This window comes from Clarias gariepinus, chromosome 5 (genome assembly GCF_024256425.1).
Source record: "Clarias gariepinus isolate MV-2021 ecotype Netherlands chromosome 5, CGAR_prim_01v2, whole genome shotgun sequence".
Classification (NCBI taxonomy): domain Eukaryota; kingdom Metazoa; phylum Chordata; class Actinopteri; order Siluriformes; family Clariidae; genus Clarias; species Clarias gariepinus.
Window position 1 is genome coordinate 6,591,071 of NC_071104.1, and position 18,220 is coordinate 6,609,290.

General features: G+C 45.1%; 1 protein-coding gene across 1 annotated transcript; it reads right to left on the bottom strand.

The window, feature by feature from the left end:
• LOC128524608 (uncharacterized) lies at positions 1-15,416 on the bottom strand. Its single transcript, XM_053497255.1, has 7 exons — positions 14,997-15,416; positions 14,702-14,834; positions 10,384-10,559; positions 10,117-10,262; positions 9,687-9,834; positions 7,866-7,975; positions 1-3,460 (listed from the first exon to the last, which is right to left on the bottom strand). The coding sequence occupies exons 1-7, from the start codon at positions 15,040-15,042 to the stop codon at positions 2,669-2,671; spliced, it is 1,551 nt and encodes a 516-aa protein (XP_053353230.1). The 5' UTR covers positions 15,043-15,416; the 3' UTR covers positions 1-2,668.
• Between the last annotated feature and the right edge of the window lie 2,804 nt (positions 15,417-18,220).

Genomic DNA, 18,220 nt, shown 5'->3' on the forward strand with positions numbered 1-18,220 from the left:
ATATATATATATATATATATATATATATATATACACACATATATATATATACACACATACATACACACACGGTATGTAGGTAACAGGATTTGGCACATATTGCAGGACTGGCATACAAACAAAGAAAAGAATAAGTAACGCTGTAAAAAGTAATATTTTATCCAGTAAATATGAAATACTGTTGAAAAGCTCATTCATCATTGCTATTGATGTGCTATTTTGATCAATATAGTGAAATGTTGACTAAAGTTTATATTTAAACACTTTAATTTTTGTCCATTGTTGCCATGAAAACTGGGTAAAAGGGCTTTTCTGCACGAATCATCTGCAATATTGATCTAATCAGATATACAGTAGGCAAAGTGTAGTGGACAGCTCCTCTGATAATCACCCATGACAAGTAGTAGTTTTTATAGCTAGTGTGTCCCTTGCCACATAACTAAAACCCCTGACTTTGTATATTTTAAGACTGTATAGGCCAGAATATTCCTGGGTCCACCATAACACACACGGCTGAAGGTGCTACGGCAGCGGTGGCACTATCATTATTTACGCGCAGATTTCTGGTGTAACGCGTATCGAGTGTCTTAAATTATGAAAAGCAACCAGACTAAAGGTAAAACAGGGACTCGCCAAGTATGTGTAGATGACTTCATACAGAGCTGTAAACTAAACTAATGCTGTAACAACTAAAATGAGGTAATGATCCTAGACAACTTGTGCGAAAATAATTCAATTATACAGAACTCATGATCTAGCACCATTAAAAAAAATAACTGCCACACTGATGGAACGTTTAATGATGCAAACAATCTTAGAGCAAATCAAGCAAACACTAAAATATTTAAACACGGAGATCTTTCTCTGAAGAATTGTAAATGCAAGGCAATATTACTTTAATGCAAAAACTGGACAGGCCTTTGTCCAAGCTTGGTCTGTTAAAGCTCCTGGTTTAATGTTTTATGGAATGCTCAATGTGTTAAACTACAGTGGAATCCACAGGCATTTCAACCTCATGAGTTATTCCACACCTCGTGTTACAATTTTTTTTTTAAACTTACTTTTTTAAGATCTCCACCTACGTCTTGATCAAAAGGTTGTAAATTTATTTAAAATTCACTATCTTATTTAAAAGATATCTCTCTTGGCTTCAGGTATTCAGGCACTTCACACTGAACTCGGGTGTATCCTGATTGATGTGATTATTTTGACATCTTTGGAACTTAACTGAAGTCCAATTCAAATGGCAAATTCAATTTACTGCACATGATGTAGAAATGCATACTGTACACCTGTAAGGATAAGATCCCACAAGCCATAAAATCCAAGAAAGGTTCCATAGACATCTACTGTCAAACGTTAAGACATAAATCTGGTCATGAGCATAAAATCATATTTAAATTCTTGTTCCCAGTTGCACGACTCCATAATATTGGAACATCGAACACATTCAAGAGCCGGCCCACCATCCACTCAGTACCTGAGATAGAAGAACCAACCAAGAACCCAATGGCCACTATAAATTGCTGTTTCAATTGAGAATATCTTGTGGATTATAAAGTGCAAAATATGCCAGTACAATTGAAAAATAAGGTGAAATACCCAGTGCCCAAATGGCCCCAAAAGAGTTATAAACAAAAATAGTGATGTTACATGTTTATAAACCTTTTTTGGAGCATGTTACAGACACAAGCAGATTTAAAATGAGTGCATATTTTCAACAAATGGTAAATCATTAAATATTGTTATGTTGTACTGTTTTCAATAGTACAAAGTAAAAGGCCTTTACAGATGACCCCATTTTGAATTTATGGCCATTTTCCATATAAGTTGGGGGTGCTGGGGTTTAAACTTGGGATCTTCTGATCGACAATCCAACGCCTTAACCACTGAGCTACGCCTGATCCCCTGCTACACATGGGTTAATGGGAGCTCTGAAACCTGTGATAACTTGTTAAAAGAGACAGCAAAACATGTGACCTTTAAATACTGAACAAAGTGTCTGAATACTTTTCCAAAACAAAGAGATTTCTTGAATTAATTTGCAAATAAAAAAGTTGTTGACATTGTCGTTGCCTGTAAATTGACGGTTAAAAAAAAGGCCCTTCTATCAGTTTTAAATGTAACCTACAACACAATATGGTATGGACACTGTATGAATACTATATGAACCTGTTGTACGTCATAACACATTTCGATTAGAGATGATTGATTTGTAATTTTTTGAGTTAATAAATTAACTGGAAGGCAGCATCTTCCTTCAACGTGTGAACTCATGATCTATGGCAACACCATTTAGTTAGTTATTTAATTTTTTTAAAAAGGTAAAAAAAAATATATATACAATTTTTAAAAAATAGCAATTTTCCACAGCCCTTACAGAAACCCAACCCCAAGATTCCTGGTTTTTGACCCCGAGCTTGATTTGCATCAGTTCACTCAATTCTGTGTTAAGTGTGTTTTTTCTTTTTACACCCTCACATCCGGTCGTCTGAGAACACCTCCCCCCGAACTCACCGTGACCACGACGAGAATAAGGCACTTACTGAAGACGACTCAATTAACGAAACAATACTGTTCAGTCTCCAATCAAGTGCTGTGGTAGTTGGATTCCAGTAACTGGCATCGTGTGGCAGTGCGGCTGCTCACAGACAGGAAATATTTTGTCCTATAGAAATGTGTTTTTTTTTTCACGCATCATATATCCAGAGAAAGCTTCCTCTTCCTCCATACCATCCTCTTGCTCTTCTTCCTCTTCCTCAGAGTATGAAGTGAGACAGTTTGTGCTCTCAGAACACTGAATGTCCTGAATGGGCTGAATGTCCAGGAGAGGTTCTGGTGGCCCTAACACAATTAAGGGGACCTCAGGCTTCCATAGTTTCACATCATTCTCCATGTTCTCATCTGTCTCGGTCTTTTCCTGTTTTGAATTTTGACTTCCCAGGGTCAATGAAAAGAAATTAACATCGTCATTGTCCTCTTCGTCCTCCTCATCTTCCTGCTTGAGGTCATCTCCTCTTTGATGCCTGGTCAAGGCCAAGTCGTTCTTTTCAAGCTCTTGGGTTGGTGTTAGGGGTAAAAGGTGTGTTGCATGAGTTGTATTTTGGGGAGTTGTTTCCTCCCTGTGAGGTGTCCCCATGTCTGGCGCTAACATGTGCTCCTTTAAAAGGGTTATGGAATCAAGTGGGCACGTTTCGGTGCTCGGGTTACGAGTAGGCTCATACGGGGCCTCTGGGGAACTCAAAAGAGAAGATTGTGTTTCTCCTGAGACTTCTTCAGGACACGCAACGTCTTCACAACCCCCTCGCCCCTCGTATGCCACCACCTCATCCTCTTTCTCTTGGTCCACCTCTTCATTCACCTGAACTTCTCTGTATGCCTTGGGCTCCACTGAAATGCAGTAGAGAGACTCCACAGAGGGCTGAAGAAGAAGCCAGGGATACGGGGGCTTAAAGGAGCTCTGGGAAGAGAAGCATGAGCAGACATTAGTTTTTAAATCACTGGTGCATGTTTAGTTACATTTCATAAATCATAGTAAATCATTCAGAAACAAAAGAATGGAGACTCACTTCTACCACATCAGTAATAAACATTAAACATTCTGTGATCTAAAACTTTTAGAAATGTTCACGATGCTGTACTCAACAGAAATGGTTTTCTCAAATAATTAAATGTGTTTAAATCCCTTTCTAATTAGTTCTTGGTGCTCTATCTATATCGCCTACATATAATCTTTTTGGGTTCAAATCATCCTCCTTTTAGTTAAACTAAGCTGTTTTGATCATTTTGGGTGGCTACATTCCTCATACTTATCAGTACTCAATAATGTTCACACTGATTTTAGATAATACTTATAATCTACTTTCTCCATTTATTTTTACCAGAGGAAATTAGGGGAAAAGAGTGTGCAGATTCACAGTCCTGATTCACATCAGCTCTAATTTAATTAGTGAAAAATATATATATTTTTTGTCTATTTACAGTTCTGTAAAAATAAATAAATAAATAAAATATATACGGCACATATATATCCGCTCTTCTTTGCAAAACTGTTTTAATTTAGTGACATCGGAGGGTTTTTCGAGCAATAATGGCCTGTTTAAGGACCTCAATCGAATTCAAGTACGGACTCCATTTCTTAACTTTTATTTTGTTTTTCGAGCCATTTAGAAGTGGACTTGCTGGAGTGTTTTCGGATCATTGTCCAAATGCACTTCAGCCTGATGGCTGGACATTGTCCTTCTGGATTTATTTGGTAGAGCGCAGAATTCATGGTTCTATCAATTATTATTTTGAAAAGGTTTTGGGACCATGTGGGCACGTTCCGGCGCTCAGGTTACGTGCAGGCTCTTACGGGACCTCTGATGAACTTAAAAGAGATGATCGTTTTTGTCCTGAGACGACTTCTCCTGAGACGCAACGTTTTCAAAACCCCTTCACTTCTCGAATGCCACCACATCCACCTCTTCATTCACCTGAACATCTTTGTATGCCTTGGGCTCCATTGAAATGCAGTGGAGAGACTCCATAGAGGGCAGAGGAAGAAGCCAGGGGTTAAACCGCAGAGCAGGCCAGGACTAATCACACTACCATCACCATGTTTGACTGTTGGTATGATGTTCTTTTAATGAAACGCTGTGTTAGTTTTACGCCAGATGTAACGTTTGTCTCACTTTGTCAGACAGGTTCTATTTAAGTGATTTCTTGATTCAACAGGTCTGGCAGTAGGCAGGCCTGAGTGTGGCAAGTGAAATTTAACTCTGTTTTTCCCCAAAAAAATCTGGATTAATCGCAGTTCATTCATGAATTAACAAGAGGGCAACTATTTTTTTACCCGGCAGCTTTGGACAGCTTTTTGCATTTACTCTATTATCTTTGTGTAATAAAATTTGTTTATTGTCTCAATCATTTCAGTGTGACAAATATGGGGAGGAACAGGAAGAAGCAAATATTTTTTTCACAGCATTGTAAGTGATAACTTTTACCAGTGTACTGTGACATTTTTAGGATTTATACAAAAACGTATAAGGTTTGGAAAGTCTTGTAATATAATCAGCAATATCATTATCATCATCATCATAGAGGGAATTAATCTGTCATATCATACACAATGTTGAATATTTTCATGAACTCGACACATTAACAACATTAGGGCAATGCTGACTTTAAAAAAAAATCCAAACACACAGTATGAATATTAAGACCCCACCAAATCATACTCGTCTTTCCATATCGCTCTACCTTGAATGTACACACACCCTGGCAGCCTGACCATGTTGTACAGACACGATGAGTCATTTCAGTAAGTAAAAAAAAAATAAATACAAACAAACCTTGTGGCTTTGTGACCACAACTGCAAAAAACTATCTACTCAAGAGAGATTTCTCGAAGCTCAGTAGTGGTAGTAATGATTATACCCGTTCCTCTGTCGCTGAGCAAAAAACGAGCCAGCAGTAAACCCACAGTGTGTTTCCCCAAAGTCGACATGTGGAGGCGAAACACGTTACATTCTTTAGTAACACGTCTTTTCATGATTAAGTTTATAATTATAAACATAAAAAATGTTTTTGAAAAAAAGATGAATGTAAGGGAAAAAAACTAATAATGCCATATACAGGACTGTGAAAAAGTCTTATGCATGAGATCATCTTTAGTACATAAGTTATATATGTTGATCATGCCTGCATCGTGTGCAAAATCATTAGTGTTGGGTATCGTTTGGGATTTTCACGATATCGGTGCCAAATCGATGCTTTACCAACGGTACTGGTGCCTAAACGATCACACTGTGAGCTGAAGTCCGCAAGCTGTTAAACACGGTGCATCGCTCTGCTTTAAACTTCATCCTGTGTCCTTAAATATCTCATTAAGTTTTCCCACTTTACATGCAGTTGTTGAAAGACATCTGATGCATGTCACGGTGGATGTCACAGGATTAATAAAGTTCTTTGAATCTTAAACCTTAATTACTGCCTTCACACACTTGCAAAGATTAGTTTTAGGATTTGAATTATTAGAGCTTTTTGACTCACGTTTATGTGTATTTTCTCAGTCTAGAAAAATCAATAGGATTAATCTGCATGTCTTTGGACTGTGGGAGGAAACCAGAGTACTCAGAGGAAACCCACCAAGCACGGGGAGAACTCAACACACACACAAAGGTGAGACTCGAACCCTCGACCCTGGAGGTGTGAGGCCACAGTGCTAACCACTACACTATCATGCTTTACATGCATATTTTATTAATATGCTTTGTTCATGGCGGTGGCGTGCAGACGCAGCAGCCCGGTGCTCTCTTTGTTGGCATAGTTTTTTTTTATTTTGTTAGTGCTACTGAGTGTTTCGGAATATTGTTACCATATCGAGGCTCTTTGGTACAGCCGGGATAAACAACTCAGCGTCAGCGATGCTGTAGGGATGTTTTCATCCCTCCCAAGATTGCTAGATCACCACCGGGAATTTCAGCGGCAGCGAACCAACGGAGGAGGCGTTGTTAGAGGAGACGGAAGAGAGCCAAGCAGGCAGGTGTGGAGGGTAGGCTAAAGGCTAACCCCTTCAAACCACCGCTTCCATTTATATTCCTCTTGTTACAGTACATTATCCATCTTGTAACGGTCAATCCGAGTGGATAAATGCATATCAGCCACAGTGCGCATTAACACCAGGGTCCCCCAGGGATGTGTACTTGGCCCTTTACTTTATACACTATACACACATGAATGCTGCGCCACCCTTCCTTCTAATTACATCATTAAATTCGCTGATGCCATCACAGTGTCAGGCCTGATCACTAACAATGATGAGTCCTCATATACAAAGTAAGTAAAACACATGGCAGCTTGGTCTGACGCCCACAACCTGGCCCTAAACATCAAGAATACCAAGGAAATGATTGTGGATTTTCGTAAGGGCACAAAGACCATCCACTTACCACTTGCTATTGGAAATGGGACGGTAGAGAGGGATACCAGCTTTAAATTTCTTGGCCTAACTGTGACAGAGGACCTAACGTGGGGCAATAACATCACCTCTGCCATCAGAAAGTTTCAGCAGCGTTTCTTCTACCTAAGGAAATTGTCCAATATGTCTTGGTGTGCTGAAGCATTTAGAGTTCCTTTTACTGACCAATGCACCAGGTCCATAAGGACATGGACCAACATGAACCAACATGACCAAGCAACAGTCCATCAGGACGTGGATGAGTGAGTTTCTTGTGGAAGAACTCGACCCGATAGAACATCTTTGAGATGAATTAGAGCAGAGACCACGAGCCAGGCCTTCTCGTCCAACATTAGTGTCTGATCTCACACATGTGTTTCTGGAAGAATGGTCAAAAATTCCCAGTTATAGCCCCAAACGGGGGCGGGGCCAACATCATATTAAATTCTATGGATTAGAAGAAGAATTGTATGTTACTCAAGTTCATATGCATGTGAAGGCAGCAGGGGAGTAAATAATTTTGGCGTTATAGTGCATTTATATGACTGGAACTGGAATTTTGTAAATGTCATAATGTCAATGTTTTGTTCACGTTAACACCTTGTTTAGCGCTGGCGTACATCACGGCCGGACTTCTGTTAAATAAAAATTTTGGAAGATTTTGTATAGTCTTCTAGCTTCTTGTACAACTATTTAAAGAACGGATATGAGTCAAGAAGGCACAGATTACAGTTTTAGGATGTAAAAAAAAAAAAAGTCCATTAACATGAAAATGCTGACTGTGCAGATTATTAGCACACACACACACACCCACACACACACGTTCTTGTTTTTCACATTCGAGTCGTCACTGTGTTTGTGCTATCAAGTCTAGCTTGTGAGCTACAAATACATAATAGATTTTTAAAAAGAAAGCGTCTCTCACCAGAACTAACGGTAGAGGTGCTAAGCATAGGAACCTTTTAAGAACAATCAGACCAATGAGCAGCCCCATCCCCAGCACCAGCAGAGACAACATCACAGAGATAACGGCATCTGAAACAGAAACAGGAACAGAAAATGACAAGTGTGTCTCTAATCTGCGAAAAACTCATAAATCATAGTGAAAAAAAGCTATGTGAATGATAAACTGATTGCCTTATTAGTATGTCTCATATAGTCTTTTTTTTTATGAAAAGAGAAAGACGTATCTGCTCTCACTCATATGGTTTACTATAGTGATAATTACTCAACATTATTAATCACAAGTACTTGGGGGATTTGTCAGTCAGGGATCAGTGTAGTCCATCCGTTGGACATCCGTTTTGCTCACGGGTGTAAAGACGCTCATGTACGTCCTAAAAGCCGTGAGCACTGGAGATGGTGCATGTGGCCCTATTATAGCTGGATTGTGGACGCTCGTGCATGCTGACAGCGCCACCAGATGGCCGTCAAATTCCCAAAGTTGCCAGGGTCAGAATTTTCATGCAAAATTCTCCCTGTGTTCTTGGCATATTATTTCAGTCTCTTTATATCAGAGTTTTGTTCATTTTAACTTCTGTCAGCTCTGTATAATGTGCAATAACAGAATAATAATATACCTCTGATCATAGCTTAGATTGAACTGCTTAGTTGTATAAATATTCAGTATTGTCTACTTAGTACTTGCATGCTATACACGTCACAAACGGGATTGTTAGTAATGAACAAAAACATGCGTCGCTGATATGGTGAAATTTTCTGTATTTTGGCGAGGAGCCTCTGCTCGTGTCAGCTTTTAAGTTAAGACAAGTGGAAAAAAAATTCTTGGGAACAGAGAGGATGTGGTTTCTTGTCATATTAACGTCAAGAAAAAAAAGGGAAGAAAAGAGACAGATAAGTGAATAAATGACTGTTTATAATTGCAATAAAGTAAATATAACAGGACATGATGTTCCAAACCATTTCATGCAACTATAAAAAGATGAAATGCATAAAATAATCGAAAATAAAAAAAATAATAAAATTAAAACTGTGTATACAAGGAACACACAGGAAAATAATTAGCTTTGTGCTGGTAAAAGCAATTCCTATACATGTCAAGCCCCTGTTGGTTATTTTCCTATAACAACATACTTTTATTATTTTATTTCTCAAATTAAACCATGCAAGAGCTCCACTTAATAAGGGAATTGCTGAAATGACTGGAATTGAGTGAAGAGCTCTTCAACACATTATTACAACCTCGAAGGACAGAACTGAAGCATCGACTTAACAGAAAAAAAAAAAAAATCAATTAAACGTTTGGTGAAGATGCATGGTAATAATACCATGGGTATTATAACACTGCCTCCAGTGTCCACTGTACAAGCCTCTGGAGGCAGTGTTATGATCTGGGGTTGCTTCAGGTGCTCAGGTCTAAACTCAGCAACTTTATGTGGCAATAAAATGAAGTCAGCTGACGACCTGAATGTACTGAATGACCAGGTTATCACTTCTATGGAGGTTTTTTTTTCTTCCCTGATGGCACGAACATGTTCTAGGACTAAGATTGTAAAAAAGTCCTTCAGGAAGCACGAGGAATCATTTTCACACTTGAACTAGACACCATGATCAAAGCTAAAGTAGCAAAAAAGCCTTTTTTTCGGCCAGAGTGCATCATCGCTTGAACATTATTGGTTTTCTTGCTGTGGCCTTCACGTGTCCTATCATCAGATTTGTATGATCCTAGTTACACTCCCTGTATAAATAAGTAGAATGTGCATGCTGTAGTGCACTCAGGCCTTACCCATGTTGTTCTCCGCTGCAGGTACAGAAGCGCACACGGCCGGTTTACCCGCGACAGCTTTATGTTCAGTAAAGTTCACAGACACACAGTACTCCAGTCCCGGCGCCACTTCTAGATATACAGTGTTCAACCCCTCGGTCTTCTGGAACTGCGCACACACAAACACATACGTTATGCACTGGGTCACGAACACGAGACTTTAGAGATAGACGGGAAAAAAAGGTTAATTTAGTTAAGCAATGGCGATTCTTTTGTGTAGTGGTTCATGTTTAGCCTAAAATCGATCTTATAAAAAATTATACACGCTAGTGTTGCAGGACAGGAAATAGTATAAACACTGACACAATGTTAGAAGGAACAGATACCACATTAAACACCCCCTTAGCTAAATAAAGAAAGTCAGACATGTAAATTAGGAGATGTCACTAACCACCGGAGCTCCTTTCTCGAAGGTGACGTTAAGCCTGTACTTGAACGTATGATAAACCGAGCGAAGTCTTTCTGATGGAGACTGAAGATACACACACAGGGTCTTGTTACATGGTGAAACTCGCAGGGATGGAAGCTCCAGGAGACCTACGAGACACAACACAAGAGACGTTCACATACAGTTAACAGTCACAATAAGTTTTAACACACAATGCAAATGTGCAGCACAGGAATGTCCTCATCAGCAAATGAAGTGTGAGATACTCACCGTCTTCGAGTGGTTTAAACGAAGGGTAGGCCACGGGGGTGGACCGATCAGTTTCTGAGATGGCGGTAACGTTAATATAGTAGGTATTCTTCAAATTGGTAAAAGTATCTGTTAGGTTACACTGCGGGTGACTCACTGCTACACAACCGTCCACCGTCTTCCATTCTGCATTGCACCTTCACACAAACACAACCGAGGTTAAACAAACTGAGGCGTCTCTCTCTCTCTCTCTGACGGGACAGAGGCGTCTCTCTCTCTCTCTCTGACGGGACAGAGGCGTCTCTCTCTCTCTCTCTCTGACGGGACAGAGGCGTCTCTCTCTCTCTCTCTGACGGGACAGAGGCGTCTCTCTCTCTCTCTCTGACGGGACAGAGGCGTCTCTCTCTCTCTCTCTGACGGGACAGAGGCGTCTCTCTCTCTCTCTCTGACGGGACAGAGGCGTCTCTCTCTCTCTCTCTGACGGGACAGAGGCGTCTCTCTCTCTCTCTCTGACGGGACAGAGGCGTCTCTCTCTCTCTCTCTCTGACGGGACAGAGGCGTACGGGACAGAGGCGTCTCTCTCTCTCTCTCTGACGGGACAGAGGCGTCTCTCTCTCTCTCTCTGACGGGACAGAGGCGTCTCTCTCTCTCTCTCTGACGGGACAGAGGCGTCTCTCTCTCTCTCTCTGACGGGACAGAGGCGTCTCTCTCTCTCTCTCTGACGGGACAGAGGCGTCTCTCTCTCTCTCTCTGACGGGACAGAGGCGTCTCTCTCTCTCTCTCTGACGGGACAGAGGCGTCTCTCTCTCTCTCTCTGACGGGACAGAGGCGTCTCTCTCTCTCTCTCTGACGGGACAGAGGCGTCTCTCTCTCTCTCTCTGACGGGACAGAGGCGTCTCTCTCTCTCTCTCTGACGGGACAGAGGCGTCTCTCTCTCTCTCTCTGACGGGACAGAGGCGTCTCTCTCTCTCTCTCTGACGGGACAGAGGCGTCTCTCTCTCTCTCTCTGACGGGACAGAGGCGTCTCTCTCTCTCTCTCTGACGGGACAGAGGCGTCTCTCTCTCTCTCTCTGACGGGACAGAGGCGTACGGGACAGAGGCGTCTCTCTCTCTCTCTCTGACGGGACAGAGGCGTCTCTCTCTCTCTCTCTGACGGGACAGAGGCGTCTCTCTCTCTCTCTCTGACGGGACAGAGGCGTCTCTCTCTCTCTCTCTGACGGGACAGAGGCGTCTCTCTCTCTCTCTCTGACGGGACAGAGGCGTCTCTCTCTCTCTCTCTGACGGGACAGAGGCGTCTCTCTCTCTCTCTGACGGGACAGAGGCGTCTCTCTCTCTCTCTGACGGGACAGAGGCGTCTCTCTCTCTCTCTGACGGGACAGAGGCGTCTCTCTCTCTCTCTGACGGGACAGAGGCGTCTCTCTCTCTCTCTGACGGGACAGAGGCGTCTCTCTCTCTCTCTGACGGGACAGAGGCGTCTCTCTCTCTCTCTGACGGGACAGAGGCGTCTCTCTCTCTCTCTGACGGGACAGAGGCGTCTCTCTCTCTCTGACGGGACAGAGGCGTCTCTCTCTCTGACGGGACAGAGGCGTCTCTCTCTCTGACGGGACAGAGGCGTCTCTCTCTCTGACGGGACAGAGGCGTCTCTCTCTCTGACGGGACAGAGGCGTCTCTCTCTCTGACGGGACAGACGCGTCTCTCTCTCTCTAGCTCTCTGACGGGACAGAGGCGTCTCTCTCTCTCTAGCTCTCTGACGGGACAGAGGCGTCTCTCCCTCTCTCTGACGGGACAGAGGCGTCTCTCCCTCTCTCTGACGGGACAGAGGCGTCTCTCCCTCTCTCTGACGGGACAGAGGCGTCTCTCTCTCTCTCTGACGGGACAGAGGCGTCTCTCTCTCTCTCTGACGGGACAGAGGCGTCTCTCTCTCTCTCTGACGGGACAGAGGCGTCTCTCTCTCTCTCTGACGGGACAGAGGCGTCTCTCGCTCTCTCTCTGACGGGACAGAGGCGTCTCTCTCTCTCTCTCTGACGGGACAGAGGCATCTCTCTCTCTCTCTGATGGGACAGAGTGACTCTCTATCTCTCGGGACAGCGGCGTCTCTCTCTCTCTCTCTCTCTCTGACGGGACAGAGGCGTCTCTCTCTCTCTCTCTCTGACGGGACAGAGGCGTCTCTCTCTCTCTCTGATGGGACAGAGGCGTCTCTATCTCTCGGGACAGAGGCATCTCTCTCTCTCTCTCTCTCTGACGGGACAGAGGCGTCTCTCTCTCTCTCTCTCTCTCTGACGGGACAGAGGGTGTCTCTCTCTCTCTCTCTCTCTCTCTCTGACGGGACAGAGGGTGTCTCTCTCTCTCTCTCTGACGGGACAGAGGGTGTCTCTCTCTCTCTCTCTGACGGGACAGAGGGTGTCTCTCTCTCTCTCTGACGGGACAGAGGGTGTCTCTCTCTCTCTCTGACGGGACAGAGGGTGTCTCTCTCTCTCTCTGACGGGACAGAGGGTGTCTCTCTCTCTCTCTGACGGGACAGAGGGTGTCTCTCTCTCTCTCTGACGGGACAGAGGGTGTCTCTCTCTCTCTCTGACGGGACAGAGGCGTCTCTCTCTCTCTCTGACGGGACAGAGGCGTCTCTCTCTCTCTGACGGGACAGAGGCGTCTCTCTCTCTCTCTCTGACGGGACAGAGGCGTCTCTCTCTCTCTCTGACGGGACAGAGGCGTCTCTCTCTCTGACGGGACAGAGGCGTCTCTCTCTCTCTCTCTGACAGGACAGAGGCGTCTCTCTCTCTCTCTGATGGGACAGAGTGACTCTCTATCTCTCGGGACAGCGGCGTCTCTCTCTCTCTCTCTCTCTCTCTCTCTGACGGGACAGAGGCGTCTCTCTCTCTCTCTCTCTCTGACGGGACAGAGGCGTCTCTCTCTCTGATGGGACAGAGGCGTCTCTCTCTCTCTCTGACGGGACAGAGGCGTCTCTCTCTCTCTCTCTCTCTCTGACGAGACAGAGGCGTCTCTCTCTCTCTCTCTCTGACGGGACAGAGGCGTCTCTCTCTCTCTCTGACGGGACAGAGGGTGTCTCTCTCTCTCTCTGACGGGACAGAGGGTGTCTCTCTCTCTCTCTGACGGGACAGAGGGTGTCTCTCTCTCTCTCTCTGACGGGACAGAGGGTGTCTCTCTCTCTCTCTCTGACGGGACAGAGGGTGTCTCTCTCTCTCTCTCTGACGGGACAGAGGGTGTCTCTCTCTCTCTCTGACGGGACAGAGGGTGTCTCTCTCTCTCTCTGACGGGACAGAGGGTGTCTCTCTCTCTCTCTGACGGGACAGAGGGTGTCTCTCTCTCTCTCTGACGGGACAGAGGGTGTCTCTCTCTCTCTCTCTGACGGGACAGAGGGTGTCTCTCTCTCTCTCTGACGGGACAGAGGGTGTCTCTCTCTCTCTCTCTGACGGGACAGAGGGTGTCTCTCTCTCTCTCTGACGGGACAGAGGGTGTCTCTCTCTCTCTCTCTCTGACGGGACAGAGGGTGTCTCTCTCTCTCTCTGACGGGACAGAGGGTGTCTCTCTCTCTCTCTGACGGGACAGAGGGTGTCTCTCTCTCTCTCTGACGGGACAGAGGCGTCTCTCTCTCTCTCTGACGGGACAGAGGCGTCTCTCTCTCTCTCTGACGGGACAGAGGCGTCTCTCTCTCTCTCTGACGGGACAGAGGCGTCTCTCTCTCTCTCTGACGGGACAGAGGCGTACGGGACAGAGGCGTCTCTCTCTCTCTCTCTGACGGGACAGAGGCGTCTCTCTCTCTCTCTCTGACGGGACAGAGGCGTCTCTCTCTCTCTCTGACGGGACAGAGGCGTCTCTCTCTCTCTCTCTGACGGGACAGAGGCGTCTCTCTCTCTCTCTGACGGGACAGAGGCGTCTCTCTCTCTCTCTGACGGGACAGAGGCGTCTCTCTCTCTCTCTCTCTGACGGGACAGAGGCGTCTCTCTCTCTCTCTGACGGGACAGAGGCGTCTCTCTCTCTCTCTGACGGGACAGAGGCGTCTCTCTCTCTCTCTGACGGGACAGAGGGTGTCTCTCTCTCTCTCTGACGGGACAGAGGCGTCTCTCTCTCTCTCTGACGGGACAGAGGCATCTCTCTCTCTCTCTGATGGGACAGAGTGACTCTCTATCTCTCGGGACAGAGGCGTCTCTCTCTCTCTCTCTCTCTCTCTGACGGGACAGAGCCGTCTCCCTCTCTCTAATGAGACTAAAGCATCCCTCTCTCTTGTTATGGATTAAACTGTCTCTGGGGTACAATGTCTCTCTGACGCACTAAACTGTCTCTCTCATGTCTGTAACACGCAAATGTCCAGTAGGGTCCATACCCATAGAAGCAGAAGGTGACGTTGTAGAGCAGATCTTTGGAAGCCCCCGGTCCGGGCTCCCACGTGAGCAGGTGAATGAGGTTTTGTGAAAACATGGTGAGGTTGACCGGTGCAGGGACGCGACCACACAACACTGAAAATGGAAACAGGGATCATTATATCACTGCTTTATGTCCAATAACAGTCTGTAGTGTTACTTCACTATTCATTCACTAAAAACAAATCAGAGTCTGATTCTGACACACTGTGTGTGTGTGTGTGTGTGTGTGTGTGTGTGTGTGTGTGTGTTACAGACCTAAGCATGGCACAAACAGCGTGAGCAGAGTGTACACATGATCCATAGCAGCTGAGAGCGGGGACAGCGGGGACACCCGGGACACCTCCCTGCCCTCAGCGCGCGCTCCCTCTCATGGCAGGACGCTTCACATCTCTAACGGCTCTCATGTTGCCTCTCGCACAGCGTTAAATGACGTCACATCCAGGGTAAAAACAGGGCCATACTGCACACTCTATTAGCTTTAGCTCTGAAGCTAACCAAATGTTTACTGCATCAAAGGATAAAAAAAAAATGACTTCCACCTAACGTCAGCCTGCAGCCCGGTGTGACATGATTTAAACCCGTCGTGTCTCTCCATGAGCCGAGCTCTAACAGCGCCGAGCCGCTCGCCGAGCCGCAGCATCCGGGAGAAATCAGCACACTTCTCGGAAACCTTCACGTCACGGCGAAGAGCCGTTACTTTTACCCCTCCCACCTGTACTCACACAAATCCCGCCCATCCTTCACTGGATTGGACACTGGACTTTACCTACGACCTACAACCAATCGTAGTTAGAGAGCGAGGAGAATATTACCCAATCAAAAGAGGGTAAAAAATATTTGCACTTCCGGGCAGGATACGTCGGTATCATCATTTACAATAAAAGTCCTGATCTGCGAGGCACATTTCTAATCTCATATTTTTGTGCACTTAATGATTATTTCTTAAGTGATTGTTTTGTATTATTTATTGTCATAAAAATGTTCTGATCGATTGACGTTGTAAGAAACGGCACTTCTAGCGCTGTAAGAAACGGCACTTTTTGACTTTCTGTAAAATTCGTGACATCTGGTGGACAATACCCGTAACTGCAGGAAACACAAACCCACCATCTGTAAATGCGTAAAACATCACAGGTGTGGGACCAAACAAAACACACGGTCACACACTCTCACGTGTTTACTGAAACTTCTAGAAAGATTTGAGGAGATACACACTCATTAGGGTGTATAGCAGCAACACGATACCTCTGCTCCCTGATCAGACACTACCTTTCGGTGATCAGACAAGTCTTTAAGAAACCTTTTTTTTTGTTTAAATGCCAAATTATTATGTCTCATATCCTCTGCCTCAGGTCCATAATGATTTCTGGATGGATGACATTGTTCAACTGTTCTGCTGAATACACTATACAGACAAAAGCATTTGGCCCAGCCTTCAATGACGTTGTATCCAAACCTTGGAACCTTGGATTGCGAGTAACTTAGTCCCCAAGTGTTTTGCAAGACGAGCAAGATTTTAAAATAAATTTTACCTTATTAAACGAGCGAGGTCTTGATATATGGGTACTGTAGTAGTGTGTTTGCCAAGCTGTAGTAGAGTGTTTGTCACGTGATCACAACTGAGCCAATGATTCTTCTCTGTCTTGCGCTGTGGGATTGTGGGTAATCAACTCTTATGCTCAGGCTGTGTTTCTTTCCGAAATGTACTTCACAGGGTGCTCCCTACTCCCTGCTCCGTTTGCAAGGAATGTCGGGTTGTTGTTTTTTAATTCAATAAGAAAAAAACGTACAAGAAGGTAAACAATATAAGTAAACAACAAAAATATACAAATAAGTAATAACAGTAGACAGAGTAAACCAACAACAGAGCCGACAAATAAATAACTAAAAAAGGTGGAGCGGAGGGGGGGGGGGTACATGGCTCAGCGACAGAGTACCGGACGCCGCTATTCAGCTAGATGGGCTAGCCTCGTTTCGCGGCGACAGAAATGCAGCTCTGTGCGGTGAGACTCGCGATGGCGGCTTGTGTGTTTACATCAACACAAAATGGTGCAAGAACTCTGTGCTAGTTTCTAGTTATTGCTCATCGCCGGTGGAGTTTGTGACTGTTAGATGCAGACCTTTTTATTTACCACGGGAATTCACCACTGTTTTTATTATCGGAGTGTACATTCCATCTTGTGCTAATGCTAAGGAAGCGCTATGGGAACTGTATACAAAGATCAGTGAACTGCAAAATACACACCCGGATGAACTGTTTATTGTTGCTGGAGATTTCAACCATGCAAATCTCAAGTCAGTGCTTCCCACGTAAAGCTGCTGGACCAGACAACATCCCAGGCAGAGTGCTCAGAGAATGTGCTGAACAGCTGGCAAATGTTCTCACCGACATCTTCAACATCTCTCTGAGCAGCGCCGTCTTTCCCACGTGCTTCAAGGCCACCACCATCGTCCCCGTGGCCAAGAAGTCTACTGTGTCCTGTCTCAATGACTACTGTCCCGTTGCACTTACACCCACCATCATGAAGTGCTTTGAGCAGCTCGTCACGAGACACATCAAGACCCTGCTGCCCCCCTCACTGGACCCACTGCAATTTGTGTACTGTCCTAACCGCTCAACGGACGAGGCCATCTCCATTACACTCCATCTTGCCCTCACACACTTGGACAAGAAGGACACATACATTCGAATGCTGTACATAGATTTCAGCTCAGCATTCAACACTATCATCACCCAACAACTGATCGGGAAGCTGAGCCTGTTGGGCCTAAACACCTCCCTCTGCAACTGGATCCTGGACTTTCTGACCGGAAGGCCTTAGTCAGTATGGATCAGGAACTGCACCTCCAGCACCACCACACTGAGCACTGGGGCCCCAAAAGGCTGTGTGCTCAGTCCCCTGCTGTTCACACTGCTGACTCACGACTGTGTAGCAACACACAGTTCCAATCACATCATTAAGTTTGCTGATGACACGACCGTGGTGGGTCTCATTAGCAAGAACGATGAGTCAGCGTACAGAGAGGAAGTGCAGAGGCTAACGGACTGGTGTAACGACAAAAACCTGTCTCTGAGAGTTGACAAGACGAAGGAGATGGTTGTCGACTTCAGGAGGACACGAGGCAACCATTCCCCGCTAAACATCAACGGCTCCTCTGTGGAGATCGTCGAAAACACCAAATTCCTCGGTGTCCACCTGGAGAAGGACCTCAGCTGGTCCCTCAACACCAGCTTCCTGCAAAAGAAAGCCCAACAGCGTCTCTTCTTTCTGAAAAGACTAAGGAAGGCCCAGCTTCCACCACCGATCCTGTCCACCTTCTATAGAGGGACTATCGAGTCTGGTTTGGGAATTGTGCCATATTGGACTGCATGACCCTACAGCGGATAGTGAGGACAGCAGAGAAGATTATCGGGGTCTCTCTCCCCTCTATTGAAGACATCTACACCACACGCTGCATTCGCAAAGCCACCAGCATTG

What these genes read in the sequence shown, in the direction of transcription:
- LOC128524608 (XM_053497255.1), bottom strand. Translation starts at nt 15,042, where the DNA reads ATGGATCATGTGTACACTCTGCTCACGCTGTTTGTGCCATGCTTAG. An exon ending in TCGAGAAAGGAGCTCCGGTG is followed by an intron (nt 9,835 to 10,116) that starts GTTAGTGACATC and finishes GTGTGTGCGCAG; the next exon opens with TTCCAGAAGACCGAGGGGTT. An exon ending in TGCAGCGGAGAACAACATGG is followed by an intron (nt 7,976 to 9,686) that starts GTAAGGCCTGAG and finishes TTTCTGTTTCAG; the next exon opens with ATGCCGTTATCTCTGTGATG.